This window comes from Arvicola amphibius, chromosome 5 (genome assembly GCF_903992535.2).
Source record: "Arvicola amphibius chromosome 5, mArvAmp1.2, whole genome shotgun sequence".
Lineage (NCBI taxonomy): Eukaryota > Metazoa > Chordata > Mammalia > Rodentia > Cricetidae > Arvicola > Arvicola amphibius.
The window spans coordinates 22,581,030-22,600,080 of record NC_052051.1 but is presented as its reverse complement, the minus strand read 5'-3'; the positions used below and the strand labels follow the sequence as shown (position 1 = coordinate 22,600,080).

The 19,051-nt window shown below is 46.9% G+C and overlaps 1 protein-coding gene across 1 annotated transcript; it reads left to right on the top strand.

Moving 5' to 3' along the window:
- The first annotated feature begins 4,581 nt into the window (after positions 1-4,581).
- On the top strand, positions 4,582-8,440 carry Procr (protein C receptor). Its single transcript, XM_038332138.1, has 4 exons — positions 4,582-4,771; positions 6,753-7,010; positions 7,763-8,041; positions 8,292-8,440. Exons 1-4 carry the CDS (start codon positions 4,696-4,698, stop codon positions 8,405-8,407), a joined length of 729 nt encoding a protein of 242 aa, XP_038188066.1. The 5' UTR covers positions 4,582-4,695; the 3' UTR covers positions 8,408-8,440.
- The last annotated feature ends 10,611 nt before the right edge of the window (positions 8,441-19,051 follow it).

Sequence of the window (19,051 nt, the reverse complement as noted above, 5' to 3'; positions counted from 1 at the left end):
GAGCAATCTCACTTACCAATTTTTCAAGATGTAACTTGAGAGAGCCTCCAAAACCATGTACATAGTTAACACTGAGACAGATTAACTGTGAGTCTCCAGTGAGGAGCCCAGAGCCACGTGCGTATACTTTCCCTTCTGCTGCTCTCGGAGAAGCCTGTGCCTATTTTCTGGGCTGTGTCTTACTTTCCTCTGAGCACCTCTCTTTTTCCTGATCCTCTCACTTAAGCCTACATTATGAGCCATTGCATAAAATCTCCATTTCATCACACACCTGCCTGTCCTGAAATTCTTTTCAGTGTCAAAGCCACGAAGCCTGTTTTCGCCCAAGTCAAGAGCTCTAAAATCTAGGGAACCCCAGGCTGCGGAGGGTGACGATGTGGAACTGGGCCTCCATCCCGCTGACATCCGTGCTCATCCCAAATTGGCTCCCGAGTGAGGATAGTGGTTGAGGTGTGACGTTCATTTCCTTCCACCTCAAAACACTGTTCCAGCCCTCAAAGGACGAAAAGTAAAGCAGAGAGACTCACGAGCTCATTAGGAATCAGCGAAACAAACGTAAAGCCAAACCAAACTGAAGCGCCGGTTTACACCACCCACCTGGTGCTACCAAGGGCTGGCACGGATGTGAAGCAGGGAACTCCGCACTGCTGGGAATGCAAATTAGCACACATCTTTGTAAAAGATTTTGGCAGTATCTACCCAAATTGGAAACCACATACCGTGTGACTCAGCAAGTCCACGCCTAGGTGCGCAGCTGCTCAAACTCTCCCATCGAGACACAAGGGATCATGAACATGAATGTACATGCTAGCACCTTTCATAACACGCAATAAACATAGATGTCAGGATGGGGAGATGGGTCCGTCAAAACCCTCTCTGCCTTTCAATCATGGGGACCTGAGTCCGGTCTCCAGTGCCGACATAAAAAGCCCAGCCTAGCATGGGGCACCTGACATCCCACCACCGGAGACAGAGGCAGGAGGCATCATGGGCTTGCTGGCCTGCCAGTCAGTAAGCTCCGGGTTCAGTGAGAGACCCTGTCTCAGCAAATAAGATGAAAAGCTGGGGAAATGGCTCAGCGGTTAAAATGCAGAAGCCTGGAACCCAGGTAAATGAAGGTGGGCATCGTGGCCCGCCTGTAACTCCAGCCTCTGAAGGCAGAGACAGTGACTCCCACAGCAAGATGGCTAGTGAGACTAGCTTTATTCAAACTCTGGGTCCAAAAGAAATTAAGTACATTTAGTGACGAGGAGGCTCGTGCACGCCAGTCGGGTCTCATCTTTTACCACGTGGGTCCTGGGAGCAAACTCAGGTGGCCAGGCTTCTGGCAAGGGTGCTAACACACTGAGCCAGCTCACTGGCCTAAAGTTCTCCGTGACTGAGTGACCCTGACTCAAAGAATAAGGTGGAAGGGTGATCAAAGTAGACCCCTGACGTCAACCTTGTGCTTCTGCATACATGTGTACACACGTGCTCCCTTTCGTTCTCTTTTGTGTTACATATGTGTGAACATGAATGCACATATGCACACATACATACACATTAAAAGGAAAAGAATAAGACAGAGAGCAGTTAAGGAAGACACCCAGTCATCTACCTCTGGCCTCCACACATGTGTGCGTGTGTACACACAGAAACACGTACACATGTGAGCAAACACACAAGAAACGGAATGTCTAAAAATGGAATGTACCTTTATGCAAGCAAGAGGTGCAGGTTGCAGAGGACTAATGGATGCCAATGTCGTTTCTACACTGTATCATTTAAGATGCATGCAGATATGGTGTAAGTGTGCAGAAATGCAAAGAAATGGGGAAATAGTCAATTTTCATCTTCAGTCAATGTTGTTAATTCAGGGATGAACACAGCGGAGAGAGCTGTAAGTGAGGATAAGTGAATGTCGTTTTAGGTACACTTGCTATATCTCTTCTAGGGGATGGGGATAGATGTGTTTAGAATATAATTCTTCAGACATGAAGTAATAGTTCTTCAAATACAAGACAGTTTGTGATCATTTTTAAAAATTCATGACAATGTAACTGGCCACAATTTAAGTCATTTCACTTGGAAGCCCCTGTTCTTCCATCTGGAGGAAGATGACGAGCTGGAGAATCTGCATCAAGAGAGAGGTGAGCATGGGAGTGCCCACAAGCACTGAGTTCAGAGAAAAGGAGCCTGTACATAGCATGGTTTGTCCCAGACTCCACTGTGACACCAAGAAGGATATAAAAATACAAAGTTAAAATCCCTCTATTGGCCCTTGACCCAATCTTGTTCCCCAGAGGCAACCTAGAGCCACAGCCAGCCTCCAGACATTCTCCCATGCATTCGAACAGACAGACAGACACGTAGTTAGGGGATGAGGACAGAATCAGAAGTGCATTACCTGCATAGCAGTGCTTTAAAATAAAAACAACATGGGAAACGCATTTGGCTTGCAATTTCTACTGCACCATCAATGTCTCATTGATTCCTCCATGTCACCTGTTCTGCTACCCTTTCCCACGCCACAGATTATTCTAGTGTAGGGATGTGCCTTAACCTATTACTTAAAATTCTTGTTTTTAATTAAGCAAGAAATATATGATCATATTCTAGATGTAAAATAACCATTTAAAACAATTATATTTATAATATAAATAGACAGTAGTAATCTTTTTCACAAGGATTTCCCACTCCTATTGCTCTCTCTCTCTCTCTCTCTCTCTCTCTCTTTCTTTCCTTCTCTTCCTCCCTCCCTCTCCTCCCCTCCCATCCCTGGAAATAAACCACTGTTCTACCCAATACATATCCCTCCAGATTCATTTGCTCCTATACAGAAACAGGTGTGCTTGGCTGTTGTGTGGCTGACAGCTCAACAAATGGCTCTAAGCTGCATATAGTGGTCTATAGCTTATTTCTAGAGCTGTGTATCATGACGACCTCATTCTGTCATTCCTTTAGCTGATGTTTCTGTGTGATATGAATCATTGGATCAGCATGGAGCAAGATGGACAGCCTCTCTTCCCAAGGAGCTTACATTTTGGTAGGAAATTCAGACAACAAACATACGAATAAGTAATACAACTTCAAATGATTCTAAGCAATATAAAAATTAAGTGGGCATTTTGAAGAGAAGATTTCAGATTTTGTTTTTACTTCTGAGTCATATTTCACCATAGAGACTTTCCTAATGTGGGGGACTGACTTTTAAGTCCATCTACTTGCTTCCCAAAATAAGATCTGCATTTCATACTGCTGTCCAAAACCTATCACAGAAACATACCTGCACGCACACCATCAACACATGAATAGAAAAAGAAAATTCTAAGTAAAATAGAATTCTCTTTAGCCAAAGGGGGAAATTAAATTGTAATATTTACAGGAAAAATGGAATTGCAAGTCATTCGTCCTGTTAAGTGAAATCACTAGATTTGGAAAGACAAATCCCACATGTTTTCTCTCATATGTGGAGCATGTGTGTGTGCATGTGTGCACGCATGTGTGCACAAATATGTGTGTGTATGTCTGTGTGCATGTGTGTGCATACACACTGAACTTATAAAGGAGATGAAAGGGATGGGCAATGGAAGGGGACCAAACAGAGGAGGGCGGGGAGATGAGGGGGGACATTGGAGGGGGAAGACAGCTAAGAACAAAGTTTACCTTCATATATATATATATATAGTGTATTTATACATACATATGTATGTGTGTATATGAAAACGCCATAATGAAACCCATTACTGCGCATGCTAACTTAAAAAAATGCATGCGAGGCCAGGCACAGAGGCTCATGTCTTTAATCCCAGCACTCAAGGAGGTAGGGACAACTGAATCTCTGTGAGTTCAAAACCAACTTGATACAGATAGTGAGACTCTGTTTTAGAAAAAAAGAAGAAGAAAATGCACAAACCCAAAATGCCCTTACATAAGTGAACACTGTTTCAGGAAATATTGCTTACTAAGAATGATACGCAAAATTTCTTATTCTGTTCTATTTCATAAAAAAAAAAACACCAAACATGCTAACTGTGATGTCATTGTCCATTAAATGACTATGACCAGTTTGATGCTGAGGTTTGTCTGGATCATTCGCAAATCTCTGTTACAAGCAATGAGCTCCTATATACTCACTGTGACTATTTCTGAGAGCCAACCTCTCGATTGTGTAATTCCCATACTTAAACTTCTGATAAAAATATAGGCAGTTATCCTGGAAAGCTAAATTCCAATCCCGAATCTGTCGTCATCACGACGTACAAACTTTGGGCAAGTCCCTACATTTCTTCGGATCTCAGTTTCCCCATCAGTAACCTAATGATCTGTACATGCTTGGAATAGGCAACTTCGAAGCAGACGCCCCACCCCCTGACTCAGCGGCCGCCGGACTTCTCACCAAGCCCTTCTCCCCCTTTTCCGCTTGTCCGCAAGCCTCGGAAGCAAGCAACCAGAGGAGAAGGGAACAGGCAGGTCCAGGCAGGAGGGCCCAAGGCTGGGAGGGGCCGAAACGAGCCGGCCCCCTAGTAGGAAATGAGGTAGATAGAAGTAACACTTTAAAAGCTTGACTCCCTCTTCCTCCACGCATTCCCCGATCTCTTTCCATCCTCGGCTCAGCTCCCGCCCCTCCGGGACAGCCTCTCTTCTCTTTCCTAATCTGCTGCCTGCGGAGCCCGAGCCTGCCCCGGCCCAGGTGGGACACAGAACTGCTCCAGGATGTTGACGAACTTGCTGTCCCTGCTGCTGCTGCTGCTGCTGCTGCCTGGCTGCGCCTTTTGTAACCAGGAAGATGGTGAGTTAGGGACGCAGCTCCTGCCTGGGGTTGTGCTGGGGATTTGGTGTATTTGGGAACTTTGACAAGATTGTAGGACAACAAAGCGCGCTGCATGAATGTCTTCAGTTGCTAGGATCCTGGGCATCGCTCTATGTTCCAAAGGCAGGCGAGGAAGTAGTTAATTCTCTGGACAGGACTTGGGAAGTCTGGTGGAAGGGACCGGTAGAGAAGGTGAGAAGATGGGGAGAGAAGAGTGTCAGTTTGGGGGCGATAGGAAGAGAACCAGTGACAGATGAGATGCAGAGAAAACGCTAGGAGGACTGAGACAAGTTTGGGGGGTTACGTGGAGAGGTAGGAAAGCTACACACGGGGTGGGGGGTGTAGCTGGTGAGATGGGCCAGGGGAGGGAGAAGAGTCCAGGGCCAGAAGGCTCCGGCTGCTGGAAGTTCTTAAACAGAAAAAGTTGCCGGCCCCTCCCCCTGTGCCTGTAGCTTCAGTCTCCCCCTCGGAGGAGCTACTAACTAGCACTATTCAGAATACTTACTGTATTCAATACACACATTGACTCGTCTATCCACCGTGGTGAGCAATGCTATCACACTGATCTTCCAGAGGGGAAAATAGAACAATTCAGGATCGCTGCTAAGGGTACTCACAGCAGCATCTCCACACTTGCGAACACAGAAAGAACTCAAATGCAACACAGGGGTGGTAGTGATTTGCAAAGTCATTTAGCCATTCCTCTGCCACCAATATTGCTGAGGCCCCTTTCAGGCTATCGAAGGCAGAAATGACCAAACCCAGGAGGCGTCCCATGTGTTTGGACGCTAACACTAGGAATCCCATGAAATCTATGCTGATGCAACACACTCTGCCCAGACCCAAGTGAAAAAGAGGGAAGCCGGCAACATTGGAAAAGGCAAGGAGAAGGCAATGGAGCTGCGACATGAAACTCAGGTAGAAATTTGTCAGGCAGAACAAGGGCAGCAGAGCTACCCTGACCAGCTCTGCACACAGTGGCCAAAAGTCGGCGCGAGGAACTCCAAGCCATTTAATAAAACTCAACACTGAGATTGGCCAGAAAATGTAGCTGGGGCCAGTTCCCTTGCTGTGGATCTCAAATTGGGACCAGACTTTAAGATCTATCCTGTGGACGGGTGACGGGTGTTCTGCGCAGGAAGCAATGACTCCAGACAGAGGCCAGGAGGCTGCAGCTGCTAGTAGTCAAACCTTGGCTTGCTTCTCCATCTTAGCCTCAGATTCCCAAACACATGGGTTAATAATAGTAGCTACCATGTTAAGCCATTAGGAGGAAGGCATGCATAAGTTAATGATGTGTGTAAAACAGCGCCCAGGGCATAACAAGCACCTGATGGACATTAGCTATTATTATTTGGGACAGGCAGGGCATGCCACTGGAGGGCTTTAAAGGGTCAGGAAGAGATCCAGTAAGAAGGGAGGAAACTGAGCCCAGTGTGGTGGTACATACATGTTTTAATCCCAGCACAGGGAGACAGAGACAGGTGGATCCCTGAGCTGGAGGCCAGCCTGATCTAAAAAACCAGCCCCAGGATAGCCCAGGCTACCCAGAGAAATCCTGTCTCGAAAAACAAAACACAAGGATGAAACTGAGAAATTAGTCTCCGTGGTGCCCGAGCCTAGATGACAGAGGCCCGGGAGATCGGGGACTGGGGCTAGAATTGAATTTTTTCTCATAGGCCAGAGTGTGGTAGGCTGGACATGTGAGGGAGGAGGCAAAGTCACAGAGGGATGCCTTCTCGAACTGAGGCCTCAGTTTCCTCATCTGTAAAGCGAAGATAATAATCCCTGTCCGCTCCTAGCAAGGTTATTGTAAGCATCAAATAGGAGGGCAGGTGGGAGAAGGCTTTATAGGATTGAGAAATGGGCGCCAGGCCTCTGGGTAAGGGGTTATTATCTCTGCTGTCAGCCACCCCTTCCCTCGCTGGCGGTCCTGACGCTGCGCTGACTCTTCCCCCAGGCTCCCAAGGCCTGCATATGCTCCAGATCTCCTACTTCCGAGACCCCGAACACGTGAGACATCAGGGCAACGCCTCGCTGGGGAAACTCCTGACACACACACTGGAAGGCCCGGCCAACAATGTCACCATCCTCCAGCTGCAACCCTGGCAGGATCCCGAGAGCTGGGCTAACACAGAGAAGGGGCTGCAGAACTACCTGTCTCAGTTCCACAGCCTGGTGCAGCTGGTGTATCGCGAGCGCAAGAGCAGCGTAGTCTGTGAGTGGGGGTGCTAGGGAGAGGGTGATGCGAGCCCTGGAGGGTGAGAGGGTCTGAGGGGGCTTGTGGTGGAGCGCGGGTGGTAAGGCTAAGGTTCTAGGGAGCCGGATCTTTGTGAATGGGAGGGGAGGATGGGCGTGGTCTTTGGGTGGGGCTTCTCTGAAGAGCCCCGGCCCTTGGAAATGGTTCTGTGGGGCCAGGAGAAGAGCGAAGGTCCTAACTATAAGAAACCTCTATGCGATAGATATAGGTAGACAGACACAGTCTATCAGGTTCTCCTGATAGGTCGGTGTAATCTATCAGAGCAGACTTTCCGGGGGACTCTGCCTCTGATTCTCTCTGACCCCCAAAGTTTCTCTGAAGATGCCGCCAACTCCTCTTACAGTGGGCTGTACTTTTCTTCATACACCCTGAAGCACTTTGCCCCCAGCCTCCAGCCACCTCTTGTCATTGGTGCTGATGGTCTCTACCCACCGCTTCCTCACAGCCCCAACGCCTCTCAGAGACTCAATGGCTTGTCTGGGAAGCCATCACTTCCCTTCTCCGTCCCTTTTTCTCAGGGTCTCGCTTTTTTCTTCGTTGCTCCTGGTTCCTCTTTAGACAGGCTCCAACAATCTAATCCCAGCACTTCCCTTGTGTCCTCAAACCCACAATCCCTTCTTCCTTCCATGTTCCCTTTGCCCGGGGTGAACATCCCCCGTGCCTGGCACCTTCTCAAGGAAGCACACAACTGACCCTCCCCCTCTCCATAGTTCCTCTCACAGTCACTTGCTCCCTGGGCTGCGAGCTGCCAGAGGAGAGCTCTGAAGCCCGCCTCTTCTTCGATGTGGCCGTGAATGGGAGCTCCTTTGTAAGTTTCCAGCCCAAAGCCGCCCTGTGGGTGTCAAGCTCCAAGGAGCCCTCCGAAGCAATCGCCTTCACCCTGAAGCAGCTTAACGCCTACAATCGAACTCGGTACGAAATGCAGGAATTTCTTCAGGACACATGTGTGCGATATGTGGAGAACCATATCAACACACAAAACATGAAAGGTATGAGGGGGGTTGGGCCCGGCCTGCCTGTGTGTTGGGGGAGGGGGCAACTTCCAGGCAAGTGGATTGGATGGACATGAGAGACCCCTTGTGCAGCCAAAGGAGGGGGTTGGAGACTGGGAGAGGGTCCCAGCACATAGCTTAAGTCACTGGGTGACTTCCTTTTGAAGTATGGATGTTTTGGGGTTCAACTCAAACGTTGGGGTTCTTGAGAATATTCTCTTAAACTCAGCTTCTGCCCATTCTGCAGGAAGCCAAACAGGCCGCTCTTACACTTCGCTTGTCCTGGGTATCCTGGTGGGCTGTTTCATAATTGCTGGTGTGGCCGTGGGCATCTTCCTGTGCACAGGTGGACGGCGCTGCTGATCACTGTCCAGTCCCCTCGGAGAAAGAGGTGGACCGATGGGGGGCTGGTAAGGGAAGGTCACATCTCATATGAACCCAAACAGACTCCCCCAGTGGGCCACCGCATCTCAGGAGGTTTAGAGCAACAACTCCCCTTCCCCCCACCCCCCACCCCCCGCATCTGCCAACCAGGAGTTTGAGGAAGGGATGTAAGGAGGGTTTGAAGACGAAGCAACTGGTTTGTGAAGGACTTGAGAGTGTGCATGCTTTAAGTGGTCTGAGAAGGGTTGCCTAGCTATGGAAATCAGATGATAGACTTGGGGTGTCTGTGTCTGCCCTGCAAAGGCAGATTCACTATAGGCAGACCAAACATCTAAATAAATAAAATGAGGTGCCTGTAACCACATTTAATGTGTCCAGGTGTGTCCAACTTGGGAAGGGACACTGGTTTGAAAGAACCAGGGAAATGTTACAATTCTAAGACCAAACAATATGGGAGAATGAGTTAATAGCTAATTAAATATTAAACTTATTTATGTAAAAGGTGTAATTATTTCCTCTATTTTATTAAAACTTATGAAAAAATAACCTATATCCTTTGTCCTACTTCTTCACCTGTCAATCACTCGGTAACCAGTAGTGTGGCCCCGCTATGAAATAGTCAGAGATCACCATAACTGTCATTGTCATGATCATCCTCCATAATGTGTACTTTGACTCTGTGAGCTGGAAAGTCTCTTTTTACCCTTCCTTCTGTGATTTGTGAAACTGTTCTGGAACTCTTTTCAACCCCTTTGCCTCTGTTCACTTTAGAGATGTTGTCTTCCTTCCATTTTTTTTTAAACCATGAACTGACTTCCAGAGCTTCAAATATCTATTCCTTGTGGTTTCTGTGGAGCAACAAGCATGTGTTTGGAGCTGGAGAGATGACTCAGCAGTTAAGAGAGCTTCCTGTTCTCACAGAGGACCAGAGTTGGGTTCCCAGCACCCAGGATAGCAGGATTTCACTCACAGCTGCAGGGACTCTGGTGCCCTCTGCTGGCCTCTGGAGCAACACACACACACACACACACACACACACAGATGGACACACTGAATGTATGTATGTATGTATGTATGTATGTATGTATGTATGTATGTATTTGAGACAAGGTTTCTCTGTATAGCTTTGGAATCTATCCTGGAACTCACTTTGTAGACCAGGTTGGCCTCAAACTCACAGAGATCCACCTGCCTCTGCCTCCTGAGTGCTGGATTAAGGGAGGGCACCACCACCACTCAGCTTTAAGAACATTTTAAAATCAGATTTCTGTTTTAAATCTTGAAGCCAGGAGAAGATTTAGCTTCTCCAAATCTTTCTTCCTTAAAGGGATAACAAATTACACAAGAAGGAGGTGACACCTACCTCAGGCAGACACTATGGGTACTGGGTAAACTAATACAAGTGTGATAACACGTGTATGGGTCACAAATACAGCAATGGCTACCGCTCCAAACCCCACATTTGCACTCATTCCTCCCCCCCCCCCAGGGGACCAACTCCAAGGCTTCACAAAGGCTAGGCAGGCTCCTGACACTGAGCAGCAATCCCACTGTGCTGGCTTCTTCTGTGTTTTGTTTTATACAGGGTCTCACTATGAAGGCCAGGCTGGCCCTGAACCTGTGATCCTCCTCCCTCAGCCCCCCAGGTTGTAGATTAATAAGCATGCCTACTGCATCCAGTTTCCTTTGAACATGATCTCTACCTAAATATCTTGAGCATATTCAATGTTAAAATATGAGAAACCATTTTTTAACTTTTTCTCTCCATTTTCTCTCCTGTTATTTAAATATGTGTTAATAGGTAAAAGAAATACATTCACATAGTATCTGTGCAGAGACCTCTGTGGTAAGCCTTATTCACTTAGTTTTCCTTATTCTCACCTATAAAATATAAACTCTATAGGCTCCTTTCTCTCCTTCCTGCCTTTCTCTCTGGGAGACACAGAGGTGTGTCACTGAGTTCAACTTCAGGGAGAGGCTTGCTGCTCACCTTCAGGGAGTGCAGCCAGCAGGGGTCGTTGGCTCCTTCAGTTCCCACGTGACCAGCTCAGCTGCAGAGAACAGTCCAGCGCAAGGGCATGGCTGATCTGTGACTGTCCTCCTCCTGTGACTGAGCACAGCAGAAGTATCAACATCCAGCTGTGCCCAATTACTCCAGAGTCCCCTACCAGGTTGGCTGGGCCTGTGTGGGATCTACAAAGCAGGTTTTTCCCCCTCAACTCGATCCTGCTTCCTCCTCCAGTAAACATCCTGCATCTCCAAATCTCTCCCAGCCTCTGCTTCCAGAAAACACAAAACAAAACACACATGTATGTGTGTCCATCCCCTAGTCTATGTCTCCCCACCCCCACTCTTCCTAAATTGAGAAATGTTCAGTTTTTTTTTTGACTAGACCATGCAAAAGCTTCATCCTAAGCGCTCCCTTGTCTGCAAGTTTTTCTTTGTTCCAATTCATCTTATACACAGCAATTAAAAACACACAGATTTGGAAAGTTTTTGTCTTCTAAAATTTCCTATTCTTCTTGAATAGGACACACACTCACACACACACACACACACACACACACACTCACACACACAGTGCCCAAGTGCTCACTACTAGCTCAATACTAGCAGGCATTGGTAAGGATGGTCCTGACTCCAGTTGTGACATTCTTAACTAGATCACTCTCTTGTGGCTGGGCCAGCCTGGTCTACAAGAGCGAGTTTTATTTTTTGAGCTTCATTCACTATTGTCATCATCAATTTATTTACACCCTCAATAAATGTACATACACAGATTTCATGCTGTGTGCATTGGAAGACACAAGATGATTAAGGAAGGAAGAAAAGACATAAGGATAAGCCCAACATAGACAGATGTTCTAAGGGAACATAGGTTAGAGGAAGGGACACATGGATACAGATACTTTGTGATTTACAGTTCTGGCTATCATTTATACACTTTTTACAATTTTGATAGTTTTTTAATGTGGATTTGTCATTTAAAACTCAGTGAGGTCTCCTAAGATACATAGTCTCAGGTGGCAAGAGGGCTCAGCAGGTAAAGGTGCTTGCCACATCTGAGATCCCTTTTGAAACCCACATAATAGGAGGAAGAAGAGAACCACTCCACCAAGATGTCCTGTGGCCTCCATGCATGCTCTGTGGCCCACTCACACTCTCTCACACATATATTGTCCATACACAATAATAATTTTAAAAAAAATCAGAAAGATACATATTACTCTCCTTAGGAAACATGTTACCAACAATAAGGAAAGTGGCTGGACAGGGTTTTAAAGCCATGCACTGTGTTCTCCTAAAACTGAGGGACTCGGGACAATCTAGGGGAGGACAGGACTTGTCATTGCGTTCATATCCACAAGACATGCTCAGAGAGAGAATTTAAAATCCTTAAAAAGAATGGCCAAAGGGCTTTGCTGGGAGAGGACACTCACACCTTTAACCCCAGCCTTCAGGGGGTCCCCGCTGCTTCTCTGTTAGCTCAAGTCCAGCCTGCTCTGCAGAGCAAGTCTCAGGACGGCCACAGCTACGTAGTGACACCCTATCTCAGGGATGAAAATATGGAGCAGAGAATCTGAGCAGTCACTTCTCAAAAAAAATGGACACACACCCACAACCCCGAGGCTAATAAGCTCATGAAGAAGCACTCGACATCATGACTTATTGAGGAAAGGCCAACCGAATCCATGTGATGTAACTTGCTACAATTTTAAAGTAGATATGTTGGTAAGAAAGTGGAAAGGTTGGAGACCACACACCTGCTTAATCATAACAGAAAATATTACAGCCCAGGAGAGGGTGTGTACACCTTTGATCCCAGCGGAGGCAGGAGGATCCCTGTGAGTTTGAGGCCAGCCTGATCTACATAACGAGATCCAGGGCATTCAGGATTACATAGACAGTTTTTCACAAAGGTATATGACCGGGCTACATAGTAAGACTCTGTCTCAGAAAAAAAAAGTTAAATATATACTTATTATACGACTCAAAAACTTCACTTTTTGTATTTACCCCAAAGAATTGAAAAAGTATGTCTACATGAACAGTTACAAATAACTGTCAGAGTATGAACAATGGTTCATATTCGCTATAAGATAAAAACAATACAGACTACTGCTGCTATATCTTGCTATGGAATGTGCCAAGAATCATAAGTTGTAGCTGTAAAAAGATTATTTTGAGTATGTCTTGATTTATTTTGTGATGTTATAACAAAATCTCTAAGGCTGGCTAATTTGTAAGGAAAAGAGGTTTACTTAGCCCACAGTTCTGGGGGCTGAAAGTTCCAAATCCTGCAGCCTCATCCACGTGGACATTCTCAGGTAAGGCTGGTCCTTCTGACTGTGCCATGACACGGTAGATGGCAGCCCACGGCAGGAGTGTGTACCGAAGAGATCTCCCAGAGACAGAGAGCAAGAGACGGGAAAGGACTCTTCCAGAATGGCTACTCTCACGGGAGCTAACCCACGCCTGTACAGCCTAACTCACTCCATGAGACTGGTATGAGTCCCTTCCCATTGACGTCATAGCCAGGTCACCTCCACTACAGCCCCACCTATTAAAAAAGGTTCCATTATCTTTGAATACCATGGAGGTAGAAACTAAGTTTTGATGTGGGTATCGGCAAATGATTGCAGAAAGGTTCTCAGAGCTTTGGTGTCCGTCCCGAAGCTGGAGGTAAAGGATCAGAAACCTGGATGGGTCACTTCGGCAGCTCAGGAAGAAGGCCTGGTCCCTCACTTCCTTGAGAAGAGTGACTAGAAACTCAACAGACACTCCCGAGCAGCTCTCATGGCTGTGTGACTGTGGTGCAGTCACTACTGCTCTGTGGGAAGGAGCCTGTGGTTCCTAAGACATGGTCAGCTCTGATAGCCAGGATTCTAGCCCCTAACTCCTGACGGCTGACCTTTGGGCATATTCTTAACGGTCCTTGATGTTCCTCCATCATCAGAGAATGACCTCAGGATGTTTGCCTTAGGTCTGAGCAGGCAAACTACTGGAAGTCCAATTGGCGTTTACACGAGAAATAAACAAATCTGGAGCACATTTAAACAAGTGACTCCCAAGAGTATTCTGAAGTCTCCTTCTGGGTGACCAGACCTGTAGTCCCCACTTAACATTAAACTTAAGTGTCTCCGTTGTACGCATCTGCCAGGTAACCTATGATCTAGGCACCTGTAGCCCATTCTTTTTACTCTTTATCCTCTCTTTTTTTTAAGACATGTGTCTTAGTCAGAGTTTCTACTGTTGTGAAAAGACACCATGCCCACCCCAACTCTTAGAAAGGAAAAACATTTAATGGGTGGTTTACATTTTCAGAGTTTAGTCCATTTATCACCACGGTAGCATCCAGGAAGACATGGCGCTAGAGAAGTAGCTGAGAGTCCTTCATCTGACTCACAGGCAACAGGAAGTGGTCTGAGACACTGAGTGTGGCTTGAATATGTATGCAACCTCAAAGCCTCCCCCCTCCACAGTGACTCACTTCCTCCAACAAAGCCACACCTCCTCCAACAAAGCCACACCTCCTCCAACAAAGCCACACCTCCCAATAGTGCCATTTCCTATGCGCTTGTGGGGCCAATGACATTCAAACTACCACCGCAGGGTTTCACTATGTAGCTCTGACTGGCCTGACACTTGCTCTGTAGACTATACTGGCCTCAGACTCAGAGACCCACCTGCCTCTGCCTCCTGAGTGCTGGGACTCAAGGTGTGCATCCCACACCCAGCGTGTACCAGGTTTCCAGTTAATTGCACTAATGTTGGTATCTATGTTATGCTAAGCATCCTGCTAACCGCTCGTGGGCAAGGTAGAGATGGGTAAAACAGGATTGCCATGGAGTGCTCCTAATCTAGAGGGAGAAGTACACAAAAGAGCTACAAAGATGCAAAGCAATTTTAGCTGCCCTCCTCCCCCCGAGAAAGAATCCCAGGAAACCACACAGACCATGGGCCTCACCAGGGCTTGAAGAGAACCTATTTCCGCAGGGAAAGAGGGGAAGCTATTGTGCTCCTCTTAGACTCAGATCTCTGCTCATCTCTGTCTAGCACAAGAAAAGCGTTCGTTTGGTACACGTTTGTCAAATAACGAGTAGATTCTGAGCTGTTGTAACAGCACCAAGGAAGAGAGACTGGAGGGCTAGGGAGATGACACAGTGAGTACACACCTGCTAAGCAAGCGTGAGGGCCTGAGTTCAAATCCTCAGGACCCATGTAAAGCTAGGCACAATAGCACACATCGGAGATTCCAGTGCCCCTATGGGGAGATGGGGGTATGAAAAAAGGAGAGTTTTCAGAAACTTGTGGGCCAGCTTGCCTGGTGCGCACAGCAGCAAAAACAAGAACAAAAACCAAAACAACAAACCAACAAATCAGACAGTGTCTCACATGATGAAAGACCAGAACCACCACCAGGGCTAGTTCTCTGGACCCCATCTAGCACTAGGGCACAGGCACCCCAATATTCAGAGATACGCACAGCATATACAAAGGAGGAGGGGGAAGGGGATGGGGGTAGAGGAGGGGGAGGAGGGGGAGGGCAGTTCCCCCCACAGCGGCAATGTCTAGCATGGCTGCAGTGACTACAGATTATGGTACAGAGCTTAGTGGGAAGTGAACGAGACTAAGAACGCTGGCGGGCTACACTAGATTCCACAGGTGACAGCGACCTCCCCTCTAGGTTCGTCTGCAGCCATAGCACCTGGGAAAGTGCCAGTTAGACAATAAATGCTGCGTAACGGAACGAACGGGAAACTTTGGGGGAAAAAAATCATTCCTCTCAATCAATCCTGTCCCTCACTTATTCTACTTTATTTGAGACAGTATCTCACAATCCTAGCTGTCCTGAAAAATCAAGGTGTAACCCAGACTGGACTCAAACTCCCAGAGATCCTCCTGTCTCTGCTCCGAGTGCCGGGATTTAAGGCATGCGCCACCACACCTGGTTAATCCCTCACCTGTATTATAATCTTATGACCATAGAGATACTTTTCTCTCAGTTTCTCTCTTAACATTTGTTGATACATCCAACAAGTTTGTGCGGCTCGAGGACCGTCTGATGCTCATTCCCGGAAGTTATAGTCATCCTCGGTTCCCAGCGAGTGTTGTCCTCATAGCCAGCGCCGAGGAATCGGCTTCCCTGAGTCTCTTCTTCCTTGACTGACGCTATTGCGAGTCCGCTGACTCCTGCAGCTTCGCTCCTCCCTACCCTGGCTGTGCTCAGGAATTCTACATGGCCCTCAAATAGATGAAATTTGCTGGTGTGGGGCGGGCATTTTACCTCATGGAATACCCGAGAAGGAGGTCCTCACGTTCCACACAGCACAGAGTCTTATCAAGTCTGTGAAACACTTCTGGTTTTGTTGTGGTTGTTTTGTTTGACAGAGATCCACCTGCTTCTGCCTCTCAAGCGCCACGACACTTCTCCTTTCCTCTGCGATTCTCTTCCCGTAGCTATTGACTTTTGTTTTTCCTTTCACAACCTTGCCACCCTTTCCAAGAAACACAAAACCCTCTCTTTCCTCATCTTTCATTTTTCAATTTGTGCGTTCCTCTCTGCAAAACAAAAGTTCTACATTTTTTTTTTGTTTGTTACTTCATTTCCTTAAATCTGTCTCTCGTTGTCTTATTTCAGGCTCTTGTGAGTGAGTCAGTTTGGGGATTTCACATGGCCTGGAGCACTCCAGAGACCGGACAGTGGGGGTAGGAAGGAAAAAGAATGAAAAGTTAATTTAATGTCATTTTCTGACAGAGCAATTCAGTAATGCAACTGGTTGCTTCGCATGATTAAATGTAGGCAAACACTTCAAGTTCTGACCTCTGGAAACACATCCCCACGTATTTCTAGAGACAACCATCCAGCTTCCAAATCTGCTAGAGACTTTACAGCCTACAGCCCTGCAAGGACTCTTCACTGGCTGTGGCATTTATTAAAGACCTATTTAGGGAAGACGGGTGTGGTGGCACACGCCTTTAATCCCAGGACCCACTCAGAAGGCAAAATCCATCTTGGTCTATGTAACAAGTTGCAGGCCAGCAGGGCTATATAATGAGACCCTGTCTCAAAAAAGAAAAAGAAATATCCTTTTTAAGAATTTGATACTTTACTTGATAGCTTTTGGTTCTGAAGAAAAATAAGCATGTCTTTTTTAAAAGATGTATTTTTTCTATTAATAATCAATACAGTTTTTTTTTTTCAACACAGGTTTCTCTGTGTAACAGCTCTGACTGTCCTGAAACTTGCTCTGCAGACCAGGCTGGCCTTGAACTCACAGAGATCTGCCTGCCTCTGCCTCCCAAGTGCTGAGATTAAAGGCCTGTACCACCACTGCCCGGCTTCAATACTTTTTTTTTAAAGAACAAATATGAAAAAATTAAGGAGAAAATTTAAAAATTGAAAAATGAGAGAACAATTTAGTAGAGCCTTTGGGGTGCTGCTAAGATGGCTCTCAGAGAAGTACCTAAAGCTATGAGTGGGTACTGATGTCAAAGGGCTGAGGGGATCTGAAGGAAACGGTACGATGATCCTAAAGGCTCCGAGAAACGAGAGTGAGTCAAATCCAAGAGCAGGAGACGGCAAGAAACAATAAGGATTAGGGTGAAATTTATTAAATAAAAGAGCAATCACAGAATCAATCAAATAAAGAAAAATGAAATCAGGACATTTGCAGGAAAAATGGAAGAAATGTAAATCATTATGTTAAGTGAAATAAACCAGATTCAAAATTACAAACACTTCCTGGTTCTCCCATATGTGGAACCTAGATTTCAGTGTGTGTGTATGTGTGTGTGTGTGTGTGTGTGTGGTGTACGTGTGTGCGCGTGCACATGTGTGTGTATGTTGCGGGCGAGGCTGGGGAGGGAGAGAGCTAAAAAGGGGGCCATAAGAGCATGGGGAGACTGGATGGCTCAGTGGTTAAGAGCATTTGCTCTCTCAGAGGGCCTGGTTCCCAGCACACCCGCGGTGACAGACAAGTGTCTTGAACTCCTGTTCCAGAGGATCACACACCCTGTTCTGGCCTCCACCGGCACTGCACACACACACTACACCAATGTACATTCAGGCAAAACACCCATGCGCACAAAATAAAGATAAGAAAAAATGTGTTTAAAAGAGAGAAGGGCAGTGGAATACGCTGGCTTGGAAGCAGAAGGGAGGGGAAATTGGAAGGAGGAAGGGGGCAACGAGGAGGGCAAGGGAGGGCAGTGGGGAAGAGAAACAAATCAGAACAGAATAGAATGACCCAGAGTGTAGATGATACCACAGTCAAGCCCGTTGCTTTATGTGCCAACTTCAAAAGTTATTTTATAAAAAGGGCCAAAACCTCCATTATGTCAAGTGAAAGAAGCCAAGCCTCCAACTCCACACCGCATTCCCCGACAGGCTAGGGGAGGTAGGGTTAGGAAGGCCAGGGTGTGGCCAGGGCCTGAGGCGAGAGGGAGGCGGGGGCTCAAATGCTAGTGGATGTTTTTGAAGAGTGATCTCTTCTATGTTTTTACTGTGGTGGCTACGTGGTCCTAACGCATTTGCCAGTAATGCACTCTATTTCCCAAACACAGACTTCCACTTGATATAATTAATGGGCTGTCCCCTCATATCACAAGGAAGCAACCTCTCCTGGGGGCTGCGGGTGGGGGATTTTTTTTTTTTTTAGTATAATTTTAGGACTGCCTTCATCACTGTTAGCTAGTTCTTTCCTCACCTCCCACAGGACCTGAAATCTCATCTGTTGACATTTTTTCCCGTCTGCTCTGGTTACCCCTTTTCTCTGGGGATGGTCCAGCTCCTGCTCCATTGGGAATGATGGGAAAACATGCTTCGCCATGAGCACTTCACTCAGGATGTCAGGCTAACTGGTAATCGTCGCGGTGGTGGTCAGCAGGCCTCTGAGTGGACGGGATCGAGCACAGGGAGGCGTGAAGGGAGAAAGGGGAAAGGCGACCTATAGAGTAGCGCGGGACCGGAGAGGACACCGGAGGCTGCCGCAGAAGGGCGCCGGCAATGTTCAGCGGGGAACGACTTGTGACAAGAACACACTGGATTGACCTCACAGCTTGGCTTCAGGCTGGCTCTGGGCGTAGGCCAGTCTCCTACTGAGTTTTAATTTTCCACTCTTGCTAATCTGTCCAGTCCCTGCTCACAGCAGGCTCAGTCTTCTAGCCCACATCCTCTCCTAACTGATGCTGACACTGTCATCTGCTGTACCGCTCGGCCTCCCCTTTATAGCTGTGCATTTCATCTGATCCGAGGGAAGGAGAATTAGTCTTCCTTTCCAGAGGAGTAAAGAGGCCCAGGAAGGTTACACGATTTGTCTAAGGTCACCCTTTGAAGACTTGGCTAGAACACCTTCCATTGCTTATGTTCTGCTGCCCCCTACTGGAATTATCACATAGACACCAAATTAACAAGCAACACAGTTCTACAGTGGGTTTCTATTTATTCGTGTAACAAGTATTCATTGATAATCTACTACTGTGTGCGAGAAACAATTCAGAAAAAGTCTGCACCCATGGAAAAGATGGAATCATGCAAATGATTAACGAGTTACAGTTCTATGAACTCCCTGGAGTACAAAGTGAAGGGCATAGAATAGGATGTGTAGCCTAGCAAAGAAG

Bases quoted from the DNA above. Each gene is read 5' to 3' on its own strand.
- Procr (XM_038332138.1), top strand. From the start codon at position 4,696: ATGTTGACGAACTTGCTGTCCCTGCTGCTGCTGCTGCTGCTGCTGCCT. The intron at 4,772-6,752 runs GTGAGTTAGGGA...CTCTTCCCCCAG, and splicing joins CTTTTGTAACCAGGAAGATG to GCTCCCAAGGCCTGCATATG. The intron at 8,042-8,291 runs GTATGAGGGGGG...CCCATTCTGCAG, and splicing joins CAACACACAAAACATGAAAG to GAAGCCAAACAGGCCGCTCT.